General features: G+C 36.6%; 2 protein-coding genes across 5 annotated transcripts; both read right to left on the reverse strand.

The window, feature by feature from the left end:
- Positions 1 to 10,752: 10,752 nt before the first annotated feature.
- LOC112293054 (uncharacterized) lies at positions 10,753 to 12,674 on the reverse strand. The gene is made up of 3 exons (XM_024542095.3): positions 12,193 to 12,674; positions 11,675 to 11,983; positions 10,753 to 11,561 (listed from the first exon to the last, which is right to left on the reverse strand). Exons 2-3 carry the CDS (start codon positions 11,801 to 11,803, stop codon positions 11,061 to 11,063), a joined length of 630 nt encoding a protein of 209 aa, XP_024397863.1. The 5' UTR covers positions 11,804 to 11,983; positions 12,193 to 12,674; the 3' UTR covers positions 10,753 to 11,060.
- A 292-nt stretch (positions 12,675 to 12,966) lies between these two features.
- LOC112293053 (uncharacterized) lies at positions 12,967 to 14,749 on the reverse strand. 4 transcript variants are annotated; one of them, XR_016497848.1, is made up of 4 exons: positions 14,334 to 14,749; positions 13,589 to 13,819; positions 13,390 to 13,488; positions 12,967 to 13,172 (listed from the first exon to the last, which is right to left on the reverse strand). XR_016497848.1 is itself a non-coding variant. In XM_024542094.3 (3 exons), exons 1-3 carry the CDS (start codon positions 14,679 to 14,681, stop codon positions 13,459 to 13,461), a joined length of 609 nt encoding a protein of 202 aa, XP_024397862.2. In that variant the 5' UTR covers positions 14,682 to 14,749; the 3' UTR covers positions 12,967 to 13,458. The 4 variants fall into 4 exon arrangements, 3 of the variants coding, with proteins under 3 accessions (XP_024397862.2, XP_090099680.1, XP_024397861.2); XM_024542094.3 differs by having other exon boundaries at positions 12,967 to 13,488; XM_090243554.1 differs by having other exon boundaries at positions 13,390 to 13,819.
- Positions 14,750 to 23,246: the final 8,497 nt, after the last annotated feature.

The following is a 23,246-nucleotide window of genomic DNA, read 5'->3' on the forward strand; positions in this document are numbered from 1 at the left end:
ATAAATAGCAAAAGTTGATCCTTCTTTTGCTGCGTGTATAAATGCTTTTGCACCTATAAGTGCGAGTTTTACTATACTAAACTCATGGTTTTTTACTTGATTAATAGAACTGTTACTAATGCTCCGAGGAAAATCAAGTTTACGAGAAATCCAATCTATTCGAGGATTATACTTTTCTAACCATGATAAGCCTAAAATTATTGGATTAGAGGGAGATCTAATTATATTAAAAATTACGCAACTACTATGACCATTTATTACTACATCTACAAGAAGTGTTTCGTGAGTTACATCTCCAGAAGCTAACGGACGACCATCTATGACTTCTACGTGTACAGGTTTAGTTTTTTGTATTAATGATATTCTATGACATCTAGCAAATTCTTCATCTAAAAAACAAGATGAGGCTCCTGAATCTACTAAGGTAGAGGCTTTGTAATTATTAGGTCCTAAACGCACATCTATTATAAAACAAGGAGATGGTTCTGAGGAGAGGATAGGACCTTCATTAGAAGTTGTACAAGATTCCAGCCGCACGGTCCCTATTGTAGCTGGACGTATTCGTTTTCCGACATACTGTCTTCTTTGACAGCCGTACTCCTCATTTTGTAGTTACGTTGCTTCTTTGGACAATGTTCAGCAGTGTGCTTAGGTTCTCCACAATATAAGCACAATCCTTCTTGTCGACGACGAGACTTTTCTTGCTCAGTAAGAGGTTTGAAACGTACCGCATCAATTTGCATATCCTCTACTTCTAAAGGTATGTGTTGAAGAGACGTCGGTGTTGCTATTGAATTGTAGTAACGTTGAGGCCCACTTGTGTGACTCTCGGATCGAAATTCAAAAATTCGATTGTCGCACTTCACAGCAAAGTCAATTGCTTGACTCAATGTTTGAGGATCAGGTAAATTAAGCATCAATTTCTTTACCTCATATTGTAATCCATAGAGAAATTGACTCACAAGTGCGGCATCATCCCACTTGATATCAGTTGCAAGTTGTCGAAATTGTGAAGCATATAATGTTACTGATCGATTGCCTTGTCGTAAAATACGGATCTTGTTGGTTGCAACACGAATTGCATCATGTTCTCCAAACATGGATCAAAACTCCGCTAAAAAAGCCTCCAGATTATCCAATATTGGATCTCATCGTTCAAGAAGAGATGAAAACCATGACAATGCTGAACCTGAAAGAAGTGTACCAATGAATCTAACTTGTGACCCTGGAGTTGGATAGCTCTGGGGTTGAAGTTCAATCACTAGTTGGACCTGATTGATGAATCCTCGAAACTTGGATCTGGTACCATCAAACTTCTCGTGCAAGGCAACTCTCGGTTCTCTAACACTCGAAGGGTGTTCCATTCTGGGAGAAGGGACATGGTTTGGTGCAGATGTTGAAGCAGCCCCAATCATCTCTATATCTTCACTTCCTACCATTCTTGTTGCTCCTTGTGGTGGTAAATTGAGTTGATGCATCGCAAGCATTAACTCCCTCAATTGTTCTTGCATCTGTGCCATTGCACTCTTCATTTCAACAAGCTCTGCCATAGTAGCACTTAGAAAAGAGAAGATGTCTAATAACGCTCAAAACAAATAGAAGAGAGGAATTGATAACAAAGAAAATACTAAGAACAATATCAGTTTAAAAGAGGGTAATCCGCAACTTCTAATGCGCTTATGTCTTATCAAGAAAAAGGGGTAATCCACTCTTAATCAAGAAAAGACAAAGCTCTGATATTGTAAGAGTACTCTTGTCAATCTGTCAAGGACAAGAACTCGATGAAAGCTAAAGAGTAAGTGAGACTTTTCTCAAAAAGAAATAGGAAAAAATAGAAATATGTATATTAAGAAAGAAATTGGAATGGCTATTGCCAAAATACAAGAAAACTAGAGACCCTTGAAACTAGACTAGAAGCAAGAAAGGAGTTGACAAGAGTGAAGAGGGCTTCACTCTTGCCTCTATATATACTATCTAACTAGAAGCCACGTGGCGATGTTCTATAAGACCTCTAATATATGTTGACTTTCTAGGCCACATGCCTTTGCTTGCAAGGCAAGTTTTCTATGGATGGACGACGTAGTTAGCTTGTTCTTTAAGCTTCCAACATGTGTGGCACATGGCTAACTTGTTGACCAAGTTTCTAACCTAAAAGTCAACTATAGACTCCTATAAAGTCAAAGCAGTGTCTATGAAGCTTCTAAGAAGCTTCTCTAGAAGATATTACACAATTAACCTACTTTTATCAACTTTTATATACTTTTATCTATTCATATAGGTAATTATATGTATGTCCGTGACATTATCATGGCTTTGCTTTGATTCGCACTGACTTTGGCTAGTAACCTTTGCATGGTGTCTTTAGTTGCATTTCATTCTATTGCATGATGCACACAAAAAGTATAATAAAATTTCAGACACTTCTAGAACTTACCAATAAATAGTATCATGGAATAATATAATTATATGATGAGAGAAGAATGGAAAGATTATATTCTAAAAGAGCTTTAATAAAAATACTTAATAAAATTATCTTAGAAATATAAATAATAGACAAGAAGGTAATAAAAATTAATAAATGCTAATATTATGTTTTTAAAAGAGAAACCTCTATTTATTTTATAAAAGTTTAAGTTAGCTATGTGTTCCACTTATTAATAGCTTATGAAACAAGCTAATTATGTGGCGTACATATGATAAACTTGTCTTGTAAATTAGACACATATCTTCTAAGTTGGATATATGTAGGAGATCCTATAGAACATTGTCTTGTAGCTACTAGCTAAATAGAATGTATGGAGGCAAGAATGAAACCTTTATTACTCTTATCAATGCTTTTTTAGCCCTTAGTCTTATTTCAAGATTTTTTAGTTTTTATTTTTAAAATAAAAATTTCATATATCTCTAATGTTAATCATGGGGTAATATTCTAATACCTATAGAAGAGGTCAAAAATAAAGTTCAAAGTCTATGCCAAAAAATCATGAAATTGAAAGAAGCATGTAGATCAAGTTTATAACTAAATCCAAGAAGTCTTGCTATTATGACTATAAGAGAGACAATGATAAGTGTATTGTAGAAGTTTGATAGAACAAAATAAAAGTGACAAGGATTTTTTCAATAAATAAAGTTCTATCTAAGATTTCATTCTTTTCAATATCTTTATAGATCTACTTAAATTGGATTTATAGATATACTTTTCAAATTAGAAATATGACAGTACACATTTCCATAATTGTTATGAGATGGACAAATTAGCTTAAGAATAACTCAACCAAATCCAAAGCTATATTTGTAAGACTCTTTTTAGATCTAAAAAAGGCTTTAAATGAGACTCTAAAATCAGTTCTTAAGAGCATGTTGCTCAATGCCAAAAAAGACATGATTGAGAATTCATGGAGCAAGAATTGGCTTGCATTGCAAGAATTTCAATGTATCTAGAGAAACTTGATTCAAATCTGAGTCATCTTGAGTATCAAGGTCAATTTTATGGTCAACATTGTCTATACAATTATGTCATTGTAGCTCTGATAGGCAGAGGTTGGTACTGCTTACCATATTCACTAACATAATTAATATATAATTTATTTTTTTTTAAATTATTTCCTTGAAAGTTATAGAATAATGTAAGATATACTGAGTATTATTGTAATATGCTTTCTATTATATCATTCAAAATAAAAAAATTATGAATAATAATAGATATGAATGTTTGTGAAGTATAAAAGATCATAATAGTCTTTAAATTATAGAAAAATATGTAAAAATAGTCAAGTTGATGAAATTAACTTGTGCATTGTGAGAAGATATCTATTTTGCTTTTTAACTCATCTATAGAACGGTATTGCGTGCTATTTTTGTCAAAATAAGTAAGTAAAAGTGAAAGTAAAATAAGTTATCATATAGAAGATATTACCTTAAAAAAATTGCTAATAGTCAAAAGATTGACTCTTGGTGGTTAAAAGGGGTATTTTATAGATATATGATGAGGTCAAGGACCAAGAGTCAAAGTTAAGAGGATAAAGTGTGAACTAAAGAATATCTAAAGACTAGGTAAGAATAATTAGTATTTGGCATAGGATACCTTCATAATTAATAAGATGCCAAAGGATCTTAGGACCATAAGATAATTTCGAGAGAAGTTACATGCCTAAGGATCCTAAAACCATGTGTACAAAAGTCAAAGAATGGAAGTTGTCTTTTAGGATAGTAACCACCACATATAAGTATTGGATATTGGAAGTGAGAGATATCTTAATCCATACTCTCTTTGTATGCAACCTTACTGATGCTAAGTGTTGTAACTTCATAGTGTTTGTTATTCAATAGATTATGGATCCACTCACCTTTAGTTGTAAATTTTTGAAGTTCTTTTGAAGTCTTACTTATTGTGAGGAGTAGATCTTTTGGTTGTTGCTAATGTTAAGGTTTGGTATCATCTAACTCCATTGTTGCATCTAATTGTTGATGTAATTTTGCTCTTACTTGTTATTAGATACATTGATAATCTTTGAGGTTATTAGATGCCTTTAAATGATAATTTAGAATACTAATATTATACTTTTTTACTGATTTATATCATTTGTGATCTAATATAGTAATTTTATGTGATAAACTTCCTTGAGATTCTCTTATAGTGATAAGAAATATTTTGTAAGGATAAAAGTATTTCATGAAGGAAGAGGGGTGATTGTGGAGTGGTTAAGCTTGTACAAGAGGTTATGATAGGATATAAGTTTTGTAGAAAGACTTATAGGTGAAGTTGAAAGTGATTAAAGAGTGAAATCACTAAGTCACTTACAAAGAAGATATTTTGGATTTATAAGGTAACAACACCTTGTTTATTTTGATAGATCTTTTTTTCTCTTTTCTTGATACATCCCTTTCTTTAATACATCCCTTTCTTAGACATGGCTTTAAGTGAAGGTGAGAGTTTGAGAGTGATTGAAAAGTTTAGAGGTAACAACTTCTACCATTGGAAGAAAAAAATAGAGCTTTTGTTAGCTTCATTGGACCTTTGGGATATTGTAGATGAAAGTAAAGAGCCTCCAAGTAATGACGCTGATGTCAAGATAAAGAAAGAGTAGAAATGTTGTGAAAAGAAGGCTTTTGGCATGATTGCATCAAATTTGGATGATGCCAATTTTTCACATGTAATTGCTTGTAATGGACTAACAGAAGCATGGAAAACTCTTTGTAATATCTATGAGAATAAAAACCTTCTAAATATTCTATGAAAAAAGACAAAGTTCTTAACAATAAAGATAGAAGAAAGAGATGACCTCATGGCTCATATCAACAAGGTAAAAGCTCTTACAAACCAATTAGCAGTTGTTGACAACTCAATTGATAATAAGGATATTATATTAACATTACTTATAAACCTTCCTGAATCCTACAACTACCTCATTGTGGCATTGGAGTCTATAAATATAAAAAAACTTACCATGAATTATGTCACTTCAAGGCTTGTCCAAGAAGTAATCAAGAGAAAAGAAAAGGATCTTCAAAGTGATGATTTGACTCTATTTTCAAGACAAGGCAAAAGTAACTATTCTCTTCAATATGATAAAAAAGTAATATGAGAAATTACTATATTTATAAAAAATCAGGTCAATTTATTATGAATTACTATAAAGCTAAGAAAAGAGATAAGAAGAATGCAAACAATATTTGTGATAACTTTGATAGAGTTGACTATGCTTTAGTGGCAAATAAAGGAGCCTCTATAGTTCCTATATCTAAATGGATTATTGATTTGGATGCTACTAAGTATATGATACCATATAAGTATTCATTTGATACTTATGAAGAAATTCCAACAATCAAAGTTTGATTGAAAAATAATGGCATGGTACAAGCTATTGGAATTGGATCCATTATTGTTGAAAGATCAAATCAAGAGAATCAGGAAGAAAGAGGTCTTACATGTGCCAAAGATAAAGAAGAATCTCCTTTCGGTGAGCAAATTTATATCATATGGTTGTAAGGTTTAGTTTGATAAGAACAAATGTTTTATGAAGACATTGGGTAGAGAATATATTGCCAAAGGCCTTAAAATGGCAACCTCTACTTTATGAATTGTAAGAAAATTAATAGAGTAGAAGTAGCAGTATTTGTTAATTTTTCACAAGATCAAGATAAATTTGAAATTTGGCATCAATAACTTGGACATTTGAATGCCAAAAGCATGAAAGAGCTCCAATCTATGGTAAGTGGCTTGAGTCTTAGTCAATTCAGCTATAATATCTTCATACTTACTTGTGAAGGATGCATACAAGATAAACAACAAAGAGCTTCATTTCTAAGAGGAGTTACAATACGTGCTACCAAATTGTTGGATATTGTGTATTCTAATGTTTGTGGATTATGAAGATACCATCAATTAGAGGAATAAGATACTTTGTCACATTTATTGATGTTTTTTTAAGAAAAGTATGGATTTACATCATTAAAGCTAATAATGTATGTTTCTCAAGGTTTAACGAGTTTAAGGCTCTTGTAAAAAAATAATGTGAATGAAAGCTCAAAGCGTTGCACATAGATAATAGAAGTGAGTACATTTCAAAATATTTTGATGAATTCTTGAAGATTCAAGGTGTTGCAAGATAATCTTCTACTTCCTACATTCTATAACAAAATGGAATTGCTAAAAGAGCAAATCATACCATTGTGGAAATGACAAGGAATATGCTTCATGCATAAAATCTTGGGCATGAATATTGGAAAAAAGCAATGGTAAATGTAATGTATACAAGGAATAGATGCCCAATAAGTGCACTCACATCTATGACTCCACAAGAAGCTGGAAGTGGCAAGAAACCTTGTATTTCACACATGAGGATTTTTGAATGCATTGCCTATGCAAAGGTACTAGATTGTATGAGGTCCAAACTTGATACAAAAGGTACAAAATATGTATTTTTTGGATATTGTGAAGATACCAAGGCATATAGACTAATGTGTTTAGAAACCAAGAAAATCATTAAGAATCATGATGTAGAGTTTTTGGAGCATAAGAGTGCTTATGAGCACTTAGAGATATGTCTATGTAGGAGTAATGTTGTGTTTGTGGACACATCTTCAATTTTAGCAAAAAAAGAAGAAAAAGATGATGACATTGATGATGGTAGAAATACAAATTGAGATGAAGAGCCAAAGAAGATAGACCATAGTATGCCTATAATTACTAAAATCAGCAATCAACACAATGAGGATGTTGAAGATGATGATGATAATGAGGAGTACCAACCTTTGAATGTGAAGAAGCAAGTTTTAAGAGAGAAGAAGCTTATAAGAAATCTTGGAATGAAAGATGGTGAAGCTTCATCAAGTGAAAGAAAATATCCTTTTAGAGATAAAAAATAACTTGGTGCATGGTGGAAGAATCACATCTTTTCTCAAGTAAGTAAAGAACATGCTATGAAGTAGGAGAATGCCATGAAAGAAGAATACAAATCACTCATGGACAATGGAACATGGGAATTGACTCAACTTCCATCAAATCGATCTTCAATTGGTTGTAAATAGGTATTTAGAACTATAAAGGATGCAATGGACAATGTTGTGAGATACAAGTCTAGATTAGTTGCAAAAGGCTACTCACAAGTTATTAGTATAGATTTCAATGAGACATTTGCTCTTGTCACCAAATTTACGACTATTAGAACCATTGTTGTAATTGGGATAGAAATGGACTTAAAAATGCATCAAATGGATATGAAAATAGCTTTCTTGAATGAAAATCTAAAAGAAGACAACTATTTGGATCAACCTCAAGGATTTGTAGAAGAAGACAAATAATATCTTGTTTGTAAGTTGAAGAAAGCCTTGTATGGGCTCAAACAATCTCCAAAGGCATGGTACCAATGCATTGATACATTCTTTGTGAATGAAAGATTTGGAAGGAGTGAATATAATCATTCCTTGTATGTTATGAAATCAAGTGAGTTCATATTAATTTTCATCTTTTATATTGATGATTTGATCATCTTAACCAATATTATGAAGATGATGGATTGCTTGAAGGCAAAGTTAGAAAAAGGAGTATGAGATGAGTGATTTGGAAGAGCTTCACTATTATTTAGGAATAGAATTTGTGAGAGATTGTGCTAAAAAGACTATTACAATGAGCCAAAGCAAGTACATTGAAACGATTCAATATGAAAGTGTATAAGCCTATTGGAACAACTTTAGAGACCAATTTGAAGTTGATGAAGCTCACAGATGAAGAGTATGCTGAAGTTGAAAATGAAATATAAGGTGTTCCATACAAGGCAATAGTGGATTCATTTATGTATGCAATGGTTGGCACAAGGGTGGATCTTGTATATATAGTGAGTATTGTAAGCCAATACATATCAAAGGCTAGACTAATGCATTGGACAATCATAAAAAGGATCATGAAGTACTTAAAAGACATTGTGCATTTCAAATTGTACCTTGGAAGTGACAACATTTATTTGCATAGTTATTGTCATGTGGATTGGACTGGAAATGCAAATGATAAAAGATCAACAAGAAGATATATATTCTTTATTGGAGTCGGAGCAATTTCATGGAATTGTAAGAAACAACCAACAATTATAAGGTCAACAATGGAGGCAAAGTACATAGAAGTAAGCCATGGTACAATGGAAGCAATATGGCTAAAACAACTTTTAGAAGACATTAGAGTATTGCAAATGAAAGCAACTACAATTAAGTGTGACAATCAAGGATGTCTTTCATTTGCAAAGAATTCAAAGCATCATTCAAGGATCAAACACATTGACATTCAGCATCACTTCATAAGAGAGAAGATTGAAATTAGAGTGATTGATTTGAAGTATTGTACAATAGAAGACATGCTTGCTGATTTGTTGACTAAGGCATTAGTAAAGGATAAACATTACATGTTGACAAAGGCATTAGGATTAAAAGCCTTTTAACCAATAGCAAAGTAGAAGTATTAAAATAAATAAGTAAAAATAAAAGTAGAATAAGTTACCTTATAAAAGACATTACCTTAAGGAAGTTGCTAATGATCCAAAGATTGACTCTTGATGGTTAAAAGGGACATTCTATAGATATAGGATGAAATTAAGGACCAAGAGTCAAAGCCAAGAGGATAAATTATGAACTAAAGAATATCCAAAGACTAGGTAAGAGTAATTAGTATTTGGCATAGGATATCCTTATAGTTAATAAGATGCCAAAGGATCCTAAGACTATAGGATACTCTAAAGAGAAGATAGATGCCAAAGGATCCTAGAACCATGTGTGCAAAAGTCAAAGAGAGGAAGTTGTCTTCTAAAGCAACAACCACCACCTATAAGTATTAGGTATTGGAAGTGAGAGACATTTTTCTCCATACTCTCTTTATATGCAATCTTACTGATGCTAAAGATTGTGACTTCATAGTGCTTGTTATTCAATAGTTTTGACAATTGGCTTGGCTAACACTAAAATTCAACCACCTCAGATGGTACTAAATTTTGATAGTTTCAATTTTCAAATCTAGGTGTAAAAACTTTAGCACCTAATATATCTTATAATTAATAATATATTATAATAAAAATTCTTATGCATATTGATAACTTAGCATAATGTCAACATTAGAGCATAGATATTGATTGCATAGCATTAAGTCTTACCTTGTCAGCAACTTCATTTCCAGCCTTGGACAATTACGGTACTTTATATAGCATAATTGATATAGTTTGGATATGTGTATATATGAATTTGGAAACTCTCACTAAGTTTGAAAATCCTAGTCTAATCTATTTATGATTTGATTGAAATTTTTTAGAGGCCTTTAATAGAATAATATCTAAACACTAATTATATACGAGAAAATAAATCTATATACATTTTTGCCTGCATAGATTATATCTACAAAATTACAAATCTCTAATATCACATCACAAATGGTTTAATTTTAAAGGATGAAACTCAGGGATTATTTCTAATTTGGTCCATACTTACATATACATTATCCACCTTCCAAGTTTGGCATCTTTGAACAAATATGTACTAGTTCTTTTTGTAGATTACAATCAACTTTAAAAAAATTAGGTCCATAATTCTTTTTGTCTTAAAAAGATTCAAAGTGGCCTATAATAAAATAAAATAAAATATAATATGATTTAACCATAAATTATTCCACTTTTATTATTTTGGATTTCATTTTTTTTAATTATTTTTATATATAGATTATTTTCTAGTTGTGATCACTATGATAGCACAAATATATACAATCCTCAATTAGGAGAAGTTACTTGAATTTGGCCACCATTAACTCTTACATGACATTTTATGTCTTTGTGGAGTAATTCAAAGAATCACAAAAAGAATGAGAAGCAAAGATGGAAGCTATGCATGGATGCATAACGAATCACAATGAATAAACAAGCACATGGGGAATCAATTCAAAACTTAGGCAAAAATCAAATGATCCCTCAAAACCCTTATGTGCTTGTGTTTACTTGCAATGTACATTGTACATTGCAAGTTAGCATGGAAAAAATTGTTGTTGCAAATATGTGCAGTAGAGGACATGCATTGAGCTGAATTGAAGGACCCTTCGTAGGCTACCACAACTAAGTGACCCTCTTCCACAAAAATAGTTTCTAAGTGTGCCGTTTAGGGGTTAGCATCACTCAAATATTACGATACGAGAAACACCTCCGGCACCACAATAGTACAAATGAAGCACGTGCCACCCATAGTCAATCAAGCTTAGCAACACATTCAGATTCAGCAACCACAACATACTAAAACAGATGACAGCCTTGTAGCAGATGAAGAGTAGCCATGCCACAATTATTGAAACTCTGACGTAATGCGAGATTAGCAAGGGCCACTACCTGTAAGGTACAAGGCCGCCATCAGTGCAAAACAGTGGAGAGACAGAATCATCAGACCTCACTGCAAAAAGTTGACTACTATTTCTGAAGAAGCTCTCTATCCCACTGCTGACAAGTGCCACCTCAGCAGAAACACTTCATTGTTTGGTAAACCACTACACAATCAAGTGCACAATCTGCTCCATCAATCTAATATGCCAACAGGTTCCGCGATTAGCCGGCTGACTTACGTGGTCCCCAGATCACTCTCCGTCCAACAGCTTTGACATAATTCAAAACCCTCAAACCTGTGTTGACAAGATGGTGTTTGACGAGTTTAGTCTCCAATTGCTCAAGATCCCTCTGCAACATCTTCTGCTTGGGATGTCCACTCCCAACTATTTCCATGCATGCTCCCAACAGCAGCTTGGTAGTCTCCCTCGCGTAGTCCCAACAATTGTCCCTCTTCACATCGTAATATGGATTCCACTTCTTCAGAACGGCAATGAGGGAATCAAGGCGAACACCAATACCGCACTCGATGCGGTGAAGACCACATCTGCACAACATGGCCCGGGTACGGTCGTCTTCATCGGCTTCAACGGAGATATGAATTCCTTGTCCACTGCCTTCATCATCGACGCCAAATAATTTTTCAGCCTTGATGTACAGCGCAGGGCCCTCTCCAGGTTGAATCTTCAAAATGAGGAAGTCGTGGTTGATCAGCCTCCTCTTCTGCAACCCAACATCGTAACGCCTTATTCTCAAGAGAAGGCGTGGCCGACTACCTATGTAATGGACATGTTGAAACATTCACTGAACGAAAATTCAAGCAACACGAGGCTAACCTCCTCTGTTTCATTGTGATTCGGGTTCAATCGTCTTCGGATTGAACGCAGGCAGGTCCCAACTAACTCCAGCTCTTCTTGGCAGATGAAAATCACCTCAAGGACGAGGCGTGTGTCATTACATAACATTCTGTATCGCGTCTCACCCAGTTTCCCTGCAATCTTACAGTAGTCTTACAGTAGATGTTCTTGGTGGAACATCTCCACGCTTACGAGGCTGCTGTAAGAAGAGAGTACCAACCTCCCGAATTCCGTAGTACAGAGGGTTGGCCCTCCAATCAGACGAGCTGGCCATGGCGGGATGAGTACCTGGCAACAAATTCACCCACTTCGTCAGACATATGGTTTGATTGGAACAACTCACTTCTCCAAACGAAATCTGGTCATCACATTTCTCCTGCTCATTTTCACCAAAGCCTGGCTTTGACAGCAGATTTTTCATCAAACGACTGTTGAATCAAAGCTCTCTAACTAATCCTAGAATCAATCAATGGAATCAGAGATCACCGAACACTCACCTTGCAAGTAGTTGGCCAAACCTGATCGCCCGTTACTTTATCTAAACCCTAAACCCTAAACCTGATCGCCCGTTACTTGATCAGGCAAAACTCAACCACTGAACTTGGTAGGGAACCGGCTCACATGCAGCATCGACAAGGGTGATGGAACATCATCCCCTCCCAAGGAATGGTACCGGAGCTTTATGAACGGCCTCTTATTCGTGTCGGAGGCGTGTCGGTAACACGTGGTTGGTACTGGCTTAGGAGCTTTTAGGCGACCATGTTGATCTCAAAAAAGTTGCGGGTATCAGTGTTCGATCACGTTTCCACGCAGCCCGGATTTTTGATCCGGTATTATTGACCTCTTCATGTCCTCTAATTTTGGTTTATCCCAACTTTGGAGGTCTATAATTGCAATGGTATAATTAACTTGTTTTACAAGTTCATAGTTTACCAGATATAATAACTTCGAGTTGGGATTTAGGATCTTGACTTTTGGCATACAAAAGTGTTTGAGAATGTTTGAGAGTTTTTAAAACACCATTGACAACACCCAAAGCCACCTCACATTCTATTACAAGCATTGTGTGGCTTTTGGTGTTACATGCCATTGGTTTGTGGTGAAATCCGTTGTTTTGCGCTCAACAAAGAAGTCTACAAGTTGGTTCTGGGGCATGCGGTGGCTGCAGCACAATCAACCACGGAGCGAGTTTACAGATAACTCCGACATGTAACACTTTTAAACGTCCTCCATAAAACGCATGTCCAACGAGCATACCTCAGAGGAGGATCTACAGACCAAGGCAGAAACAGACTCGTTATTTAACAGCACCTGTCAGTCTGTACAGAAGGTGAACTAGGACCGTGTTTCTTCTTGCCCGTCGATGGGACAAGGGTTGAGTGTGCGAAGCACATGGGTGCAGAGCCTAGCTGCCGGATAATAAATGGACCACTGCGAAATGTCTCTGGAACGTCTCAAGAGCGTATTGCACTATATTCTCTGCATATACTCTGTAGTGTTATAACATCTGCGTATCCTTCTATCATATAGATGTCCTTTATTAGATGAGGACATCCAAATAGCAAGCTATCATAGTCACTACTTAGTACAGCATCTACTTCTCGGCTTTGGCACATATGATTACATGTAACGTCTGCTTCATATTCTCCTACTGCACATACATCAAGAGATGTAGGAGCTTCTGATATACTCACACGCCGTCTTCAAGGTTGCCTTAATAGACTTTCGGTTCAGATCACCTTCCAGGCTGTCATGCATCTGCTTCAACCTGTTGTACTCAGATGACTCAGGGCCTACACACGCCGCGCACTCGTTCAGCAGCCGACGCGTTGCGGCAAATGCGTAGTCCCAGCAATTGTTGTCTTTCAAGTTGTAATGAGGATCGGTAGCTACCTTCAAAATCTCTTCGATCTTGGGCAATCTGATCTTCGTCCGGCACTGCATAGCGTAGAGGCGGACGCCTTCGTGAAGACGGTAGTCAACTTCTGACTTGTCGACCAGCGCTTCTATGTGGATGCCAACTTGTGCACGCCCTGTTAGTTTCTCCGCAAGAATATGTAGCTTTGCGGCACCGCCACTCTCCAGCTCCAGGACCAGGTAGTCGTGGTTAATCAAACCCCGCATCTGCGCAAAACACACACACACACACATACATGTGCATCTGGTCCAACAAAATTTCTGATGACGACCATCAGTGGTTTCTTTCTCAGGCTGAATTTCACAAAATTTCTGTTCAAAAAGAAAATGAGGCCGCCGCATAAACGAAGAAAATTCAATGGCGAATACTCAACTGAAATCATCACCCTGAAAATCCACTCTCAGGCTGGGGGCACGTAGCCAGCAATTGGACTGACAGGGCTGCGGATACCATGTAGGTATAACAATGGTATTGCAACGGCATCCCATTGGTATCCCCAGGGGTATCGCAGGGTGTCTCCAGATATCGGATGCTCTAAACTACATTCGGTGTGTCTGGTAGCTAACCTACAACCTTCCAACCGTAGGGGGGTGCCAGGCCTGTTTCTGAAAGAGATAAATCACTGATGTGCATGATGGTTTCAACGACGGTACCGAATCTATGTTGAAACTAACTTGCCGGTCCAACCGTGGTCTAAACTGCTATGGTCACGGAACTCACCTCCTTGATTTTCTGGACCTGTGCCGCCGACACATCGGACCCTCCGCTGGCATCTTGTAGCCCCTGGACACTGATTTGCGCAACTTGCTCGAGAGCCCTCTCGCAGTAGTTGATCGTCACGAGTGTGCAGTCCGTACAGAAGGCGTTGTACTTGGTGTCTCCCAGGGTCCCAGAAATATGACAGTACACATCTCCCGCGATCGTTGTGAGATGGGCAGAGTCGCCTGTGTGCTGCTTTGCCAGTTCCAACGCTGTGTTCACGATACTCCTCCGAGACCTGTAGGAGGCTTTGGATGAGTCCCCCAAACCAGTCCTTGCGAGCTTTCTGCTGGACTCCGACGAAGACATGACTTAGGATTAACGGGGCAAGCGCTGGATTGCACTGCGAGAATCACGATATGTCTGGAGAAACTTGGGTCAAACCTGTGTCGTCCTGAGCATCGAGGTGCAGCTTTATGGTCACCGTTGTCTGTACAATCATGTCATTGTGGCTCTGACAGGCGGAGGCTGGTACAGCTTACCACATTCACTATCGTAGTCAGCACGTAACCTTTTTCCTCTTAAAATTATTTCCTTGAAATTTGTACAGCGAGGCAAGACATGCTGAGTGTTGCTCCAATATGCCCCCTACTGTGTCATTCAATTTTTTTTTTTTAAATATAAATAATGATAGATATAAATCTTTGTGAAGTACAGAAGACCGCAGTGGTCTCTAAATCGTAGGGAAACATGTAAAAATAGTCTAGCCGACGAGGATGACTCGTGCATTGTGAGAGGGTGTCCATTCTGCTTTCCAACTCGTCTGCAGAGCCGTGATGCCCGCTGTTCTGACAGTCGGCTCGGGTGGCACTAAATTTCGACCGCTTCGGTTCTCAAATCTGGGTGCAATAAGTTCAGCACCTAATATATCTTATTGTCGATAATATATCATAATAACCATTATGGTGCATGTCGGTAGCTTGGCATAATGGCTACTTTAGGGCGTAGGAATCGATTGCAGAGCGTTAGGTCTTACCTCGTCAGCAACTTGATTTCGGGCCTTCGACAAGTTTATACTGCCACTTGATATACCGCCTGCGATTTCGGAGTATGGTACTGTTTGAATTGAAAGCCATGACTTGCACTTGAAGTCGTTGCGTAATGCATTTGCTGTTTTTGATTCCAGACTTGGGGAGGGATCGCTTTAAATGATTTCATTTGCCATTTTTGTTTGGTGAGGTTGTGAAGCTGCGTATCCTGTTCGGATTTTCTGCTGGCTTAGCGACCTGATAGGGAAATCTATGCCTCGAGAGTTGGAAGTTACATATTGCAAGTGTGTGAAATCGAAGCTCACATACCGTATGGTAAGTGAGCAGTTTGTCTGTACATGTTTGCACTCGTAAGATGTTCAAGTGACAACAGGCTTAGGTTGACAGCAGCCAGATAGCAGCACTTCAGTGTGACACAGACTCTAATCGTGACATCCCTCATGTCGTGATCGGAAGTCCCGGTTCCTGATACTCAGTCCATGATCAGATGCCAGCTGATTTATCAAGAGGCACCATCAGAAGAGAATTCACTGCACAGAAGGAAGAAAACGACGAGCTACAGTTTTCCTGTTTTCAATCATTAGTCTTTGTGATTCTTAATTTTTATTATTGTTATTATTTTTTTAACGGCTAAATCTCACAAAACTTCTCCCATAAAAAATGACTGCTTCATGCATGAAGGAAAACCGGTGCTTGCCCTTATCCTGTCGTCATGATACATGGCTGGCTCTCGTCCACACCGAATGTTCACTTGAAAAGTAAACTTAGTTTTATGAAAGTCAAGTAAATGAGACTCATGAATGACCAATTTATGAGATGAATCAACTTCTAGTTGTTTGGACATTTTTACTATGCATTGATCCCTTTCATAGATGGCACATGTAAGTTTCAATTCAAAACATTAGATACTGTAAATGTAAACTGATTATTTTCAAATAATATTAATAAAAAAATAATCTCCACATTTGATATGACTTTCAACTTCATTGTACTTCATTTTACCATGTGCTAGTGATGAGCCATGACATTTCACACTTATCCAAGTCAGCTATTTAGAAGAAAGTGGTGTACTAGTATTAGTGATATATTTAAAGAATGGATCTCTTTTATTAAAGACTCTTCACTAGTTACCTAGATTCCACAAATTGATGATGTTGCCTTGATTGCCCCAACCTCTATTCTAACTTCTTCACATTTTACACTATAAGTAATTTTTTTTTCACTTTTTAACATGTATAAAAATATTGTTTTGATTCATCACCATACACAATGTGGTTCTACAATAATGCTTTGCACTTATGCATTGTGCAACCACGAGCTAATACAAATCACACATTGTGTCCGGAAGGATTATTGTATATATCTATTCATTTCAATGAAAGTATTGTACTATGTGAACTAAAATAAACCTCTACTAGTTGGAAGTTTAGTCTAATTTACTACAATTTTGATTGTTTAAATATTCTAACAATGCCCAACTAGCATTTGTTTAATGTCCAAGTGTCCTATATCATCCCAATTGTGAGCAAAAATAAATCTCTAATAGATGATTTATGCAACTTACAACTACTAATTTATTTATAAATTAATCACCTAAATGCTTCCAATTACTCCATACTTAGTCCTTTAAATTATTAATTAAAAGGTACACTCTCACATTTACAACACTAAAATACCAACTACTCAAATAATTCAAAAGATCACATACTTAAATAAGGGATTCAAAAGCTATAGTTAATTGGAGAAGAATCAAGCCTCACATCATCTTTGGTCTATGAAAAAATAAAACCAAAATCTTCATATGACCTATATTTGATTACAGAAAGAATAATTCCCTTGACTCTATAAAAGATATCCAACCTTTGAAAGTCTAAGGCAAGTTAACAAAGATCATTCATTTGACTAAAATTTTAAAATAAAATAAAATAAAATAAAAAATACTTAGATTCCAATCCTTATCATTAGAAAGATGACAAGGAGTTTACATAATGGCTAAATAATCATCTAGACTCTAATTGTAATTATTTCAAATTAGTTAATTTTATAGAAGGAATGTTAGAGATTGTGGAAGTTAAAGAAATCCAAGTCTTTAGCATTAATATGGATAGAAAATTAGAAGAAAAATTAAAGTCCTTAGAAGAGATGATGACTTAGTTCCACCTCTTAGATTTCTAAACACTTTATTGAAAATTTTAATTGGCAATAAAGTTGTCAACTATCTTCCTATATCTAGTGATTGATATATAAATTCTTTAAAATAATCTCCACTATGATAATTGAAATAGAAACTCATAGATATATTTCATATAGGAAAAGATTTCAAAAACATTAAAATTAGAGTTTATTTAAATCAAGAAGAAGTGTCTAAATATCATGATTTGATCATAAAATATTGAAATATTTTAGCATGGTCATATAAGGATTTGAAGGATATATCAAGTAAAGTGGCTCAATACCGTAATTTTTTATACTTAATGTCAAGGAAGTTAGACAAAAAGAAAGTTGTATGAACTTTGAATTCCAATTGATTGTTGAGAAAGAGTTAAAAAAATGTTACAAGCTGGATTTATTAAATCAGTAGAAATAACAAATTGGGTCTCTCTTAATTAAATTTCATCTACAATTGGTTATCGGATCAAGAATTCATCTCCATGACCTAACTTCATCCCTACAGTTGTTCATACTATCAAGATGTTCGTCTCCCTTCGAGGTTGTTTATCAATTTCAAAATTACTCACTTCGTAACATATGATCGTTCTCTACCCAACTTGTTCTGAAAAAAATTCTCACGGAAATGACGTTGGTGGAACGAGCCTTGACCGCTGTTGGAGAGTTGCTTCAGTTGTCTGTGGTGTATGCTCCAACTGCCTGACTTCCTCGTACGAGAAAACTTCCCGAGTACACAGGGTAGCAGTTGTATAGCTACCAATAAAGTAGGCGGGGCTGGGAAGAGTTACTCCAAGCACGGATTTGGCGATGAACTAGCAGTATTGTGGCCGCTTTAGGAATGGAACACCGCTCACAAGCCATCGCCTTCTCAACAAATCAATGACTTCTACATACTAATGACTCTAACTCTAACTCTATCCTACATATGCACGTGCAATCGTGCTTAGTATTGCCAACTGAGAGATCCACACATCTGCAACCAGTACGGACATCAACCAGACATGGCGATGGGCTAAGGCAGTCTCAAAAAAAATCCGCTCTACCTCGACAAGTTGGAGAAACGCTTCGGTGAGTGCGGATTGAACAAGGTAGGATTTTAGGTGCCCACAGAGCTTTTGAACTCATCAACGTCGATGCGGGACCAATGCCAATGCAGTCGCTCTGAAGATGTTGCACACATCGTCAAGATCAAGAACCATCTCAAGTACTTCAATGCAGCAGCGATAACTTCTTGCTCCACATGATCAATAGAGTTCCATCGCTCCAAAATCTAGACCTGAAGCAAGAGCCTCTACGCTCTTTGCACGCCACTTTCGAAGCCTTATAGCAACCTTGCTCCGCAGGCAAACCTTCAACCGCGACCTGAGGACTCTGTCGAAGACGAGAAGGGAACAAAACGGTCCAGCCACAGAAGCCGAACACACAGACCTCCGCCACTTTGTCGTTCACCAAAAAAACACAAAAAACAAAAAAAAAAAAAAAAAAAAAAAACAGCAACAAAGATGGTCAGCACTGCTAGACCGCAATCAACAAAGCAGAGGAAGAAACCCTCCATCAAGACCGTTTAGATGTTCCATGCCGCATGTTGTTGCTGCTACATGCAAAAGCACTCTTTTTCCAGTCACGATCGCCTCCAGTTACAACCGCCGCACAATTTAGACCAACCGCAATGCTCCCTCCGAGGATGTACAATGCTCAAATCGCAACCCAGCAAAGATCTAGGCACCAGACCACCATCGCACCGTAGCAAGAACTCGCTTCCCGCAAGAAAGCGATGCATCGCAAGGGAAACACCTCCAATGCACAGCCGCTAGATGCTGAACTTTTGAGAGGTAGCCAAAAAGACCCCCCAGTCCACTGCACCGCACCGGGGAGGGGGTTCACGTTGGGTTGCAACGCCTTGAACTTCAGCTGCTGCAGACACACGCCGTCGGAAAAGGAAGCAGTAAGAACTAGCAGGAGACACTGTCACTGGCAACCAAACCCCAACCGCCGAATGCCGAGTTCCACTTGAAAGGAAGATAGGAGAGAGAGTAAGGAAGAAATTTGTTGGGGGATGAGCAAGAACGTAATCTATAAATGAAGCAGTAATAGAGTTGGATTAAACCATGGTTGCATGCTTGTTGATATATCCGAGCATACCAAGAACCTCATAGACATTTAATATTTCAGTCGTATATATCATTAAAAAAAATACCAAGAGCACTCATGGAAAATTCTATCAACAGTCTAGCATATCTCTTGAGCCCATTAACTGAAAGTGAAGGAAGCACAGAGGGATTGGGTATTCCATTGGGTACTTTTCAAACAGCAAGTACAATCAATTCTAGTAAGATTGGTTCCTTAGAAGAGCATAAATTTCTTACCAATAAAGACCAATTTAGCATGTTTCAAATTCTATCATTTTTACCTTCAATTCAACTAATAAAATTATTTGTAGATAATAATAGTAAATTGAGGAGGCAAAAAAGTCCAAAAAAGATAATTGAAGAAGGTTGTATTTATTTTAATAAGTAATTAAGTGGAACATTGTCATCTTCAATGGCGACGAGGGACTCAACAATTTCAATTGAAGTTCAAATGGGTGCAAAGGGCAATCGTACAACTAGTGTAGCTGCATTATCTACTTTTAGAGGTTTACCAAGTTCAAATCTATATCAACATTTGTCTCAATTCTTGATTGCATGTGTAGCCAATAATGGTAGAATTAAAGATATTTGGTTGAAGTGGCCGCCAGTGACTTTGAAAGATACAACATTTGAATGGTATAATTGCAAACCTATGGGCTAGTTTCCTAATTGGAAGGCATTGAAATATATGTTTTTAATCCATTTTTGATTAATTGGATTTGAAGAATGTCTTTGAGAAAGGTTAATGAATAGTAGAATGGTACTAAGAGAAGTGGTGCAATCATATTATGGACGAGTCGTAAATATCTGTCACGGACATAATCATATAAGCTAGTAATTATATATACAAAAAGGTAGAAGTAAGTAAAAGTAGGTAAAAATAAATTAATTCTATAGTATTTAATATGGAAGCTTCTTAGAAGCTTCATAGATGCTACTTTAACTTCATAGGTGTCTATAATTGACTTTTTGGATTAGAAACGTGGTCAACAACTTGGCCATGTGCCACACATGTTGTTAGCTTGAAGATCAAGCTAACTATGTGGCCCACACGTAGAAAAACTTGCCTTGTAAGTCAAGGCATGTATTCTACAAAGTCAATACATATTGGAGGTCCTATAGAACGTCGCCACGTAGCCCCTAGTTAGATAGTATATGTAGAGACAAGAGTGAAGGCTTCTTCACTCTTGTCAACTCCTTTCTTGCTTCCAGTCTAGTTTCAAGGGTCTCTACTTTTTTCGTCTTTTGGCAATAGCCATTCCAATTTCTCTTTCAATATACATACTTGTTTATTTATATTTTGTTACCTTTCTTTGAGTGAAGGCTCACTTGTTTGAATCCTTTTTTCATCGAGTTCTTGTCCTTGACAATATCTTTTGTAAATGGCTAAATAATCAAGTGGCAAAATTTTTTGTTTTGTCTAAATTGATAAATGAACTATATCCACCAGAATTGAAGATGTTTGTAAAAGAGGGCCAACCGGCCATTGTTGCTTCTTCACTTGATTTAGCTAAGGTATAAAAAGAATATCATTATGACCAATTCCTTACTACAAGAGCAATGATGATTCAATCTCAGGGAGATTATCAAATGCCAACTAAGAATGAAGTAATAGACAGTTATCTAAGAATGATTGATTATGGTGCCAATGTCAAGGACAAGAACTTGATGAAAAAACAATTCAAACAAGTGAGCCTTCACTCAAAGAAAGATAACAAAATATATATAAACAAGTATATATATTGAAAGAAAAACTGGAATGGCTATTGCCAAAAGACAAGAAAACTAGAGACCCTTGAAACTAGACTAGAAGTAAGAAAGGAGTTGACAAGAGTGAAGAAGCCTTCACTCTTGTCTCTATATATACTATCTAACTAGGGGCTATGTGGCAAGGTTCTATAGGACCTCCAATATGTGTTGACTTTGTAGGACACATGCCTTGACTTACGAGGCAAGTTTTTCTACGTGTGGGCCACATAGTTAGCTTGATCTTCAAGCTAACAACATGTATGGCACATGGCCAACTTATTGACCACGTTTTTAATCCAAAAAGTCAATTAAAAACACCTATGAAGTCAAAGCAGCGTCTAGGAAATTTCTAAGAAGCTTCTATATTAAATATTATAGAATTAACTTACTTTTACCTACTTTTACTTACTTCTACCTATTTCTATATGTAATTATTAGCTTACATCATTATGGCCGTGACATTCACCCCCTTTTAGGGACGAGTTCCACGAGGAGCGGTCATCATATGTTGAGAAAATCTATAATGTGACGAATTGTTTTTGCCACATACTCTGATCTCTGATTTCTTCGAAGATGATTGATAGGGCCTCTCAACGATCGGTAGTGTCGTATACGAGGGCGAAAAGACCACCTAGTTATTTGGACATTGTTGAGGCCTTCGTAACTTCCTTCGAATAGAATATTTGAAACACCATCAGAAGTTGTTCCTACCTCTAGCAAAATCACCAAACATCGGGAGTCCCTTCCTAAATCATGATACCAAACGCGTTGTATCTCACCATCTATTCGAGGAAGAACATGTCGTTCTTGAAGATCTTCATCTTGATTGCGTCGTCTTGAAGGTTGTGACAATCGTAATGTCCCGTTCGGCGGATCAGCAAACAAAGGCTCTTGAGTTAAATCGGTTGGTTGTTGGTTCTCCATCTCTTGAGCGCCACTACTACAACGAAGCTACGAACAAGAATTGAAAGTAGAATGTTATCTTGCCTACATGTTGTTTCTTTTATAAAGAAGGTTTTCATCTTGATTTTGATGGATGTTGTCGATGACTTGATTATGGTGCCAATGTCAAGGAAAAGAACTTGATAAAAAAACAATTCAAACAAGTGAGCCTTCACTCAAAGAAAGATAACAAAATATATATAAACAAGTATATATATTGAAAGAAAAACTGGAATGGCTATTGCCAAAAGACAAGAAAACTAGAGACCCTTGAAACTAGACTAGAAGTAAGAAAGGAGTTGACAAGAGTGAAGAAGCCTTCACTCTTGTCTCTATATATACTATCTAACTAGGGGCTATGTGGCAAGGTTCTATAGGACCTCCAATATGTGTTGACTTTGTAGGGCACATGCCTTGACTTACGAGGCAAGTTTTTCTACGTGTGGGCCACATAGTTAGCTTGATCTTCAAGCTAACAACATGTATGGCACATGGCCAACTTATTGACCACGTTTTTAATCCAAAAAGTCAATTAAAGACACCTATGAAGTCAAAGCAGCGTCTAGGAAATTTCTAAGAAGCTTCTATATTAAATATTATAGAATTAACTTACTTTTACCTACTTTTACTTACTTCTACCTATTTCTATATGTAATTATTAGCTTACATCATTATGGCCGTGACATTCCCCCCCCTTTTAGGGACGAGTTCCACGAGGAGCGGTCATCATATGTTGAGAAAATCTATAATGCGACGAATTGTTTTTGCCACATACTCTGATCTCTGATTTCTTCGAAGATGATTGATAGGGCCTCTCAACGATCGGTAGTGTCGTATACGAGGGCGAAAAGACCACCTAGTTATTTGGACATTGTTGAGGCCTTCGTAACTTCCTT

This window comes from Physcomitrium patens, chromosome 16 (assembly GCF_059467195.1).
Source record: "Physcomitrium patens ecotype Gransden chromosome 16, ASM5946719v1, whole genome shotgun sequence".
Taxonomy (NCBI): domain Eukaryota; kingdom Viridiplantae; phylum Streptophyta; class Bryopsida; order Funariales; family Funariaceae; genus Physcomitrium; species Physcomitrium patens.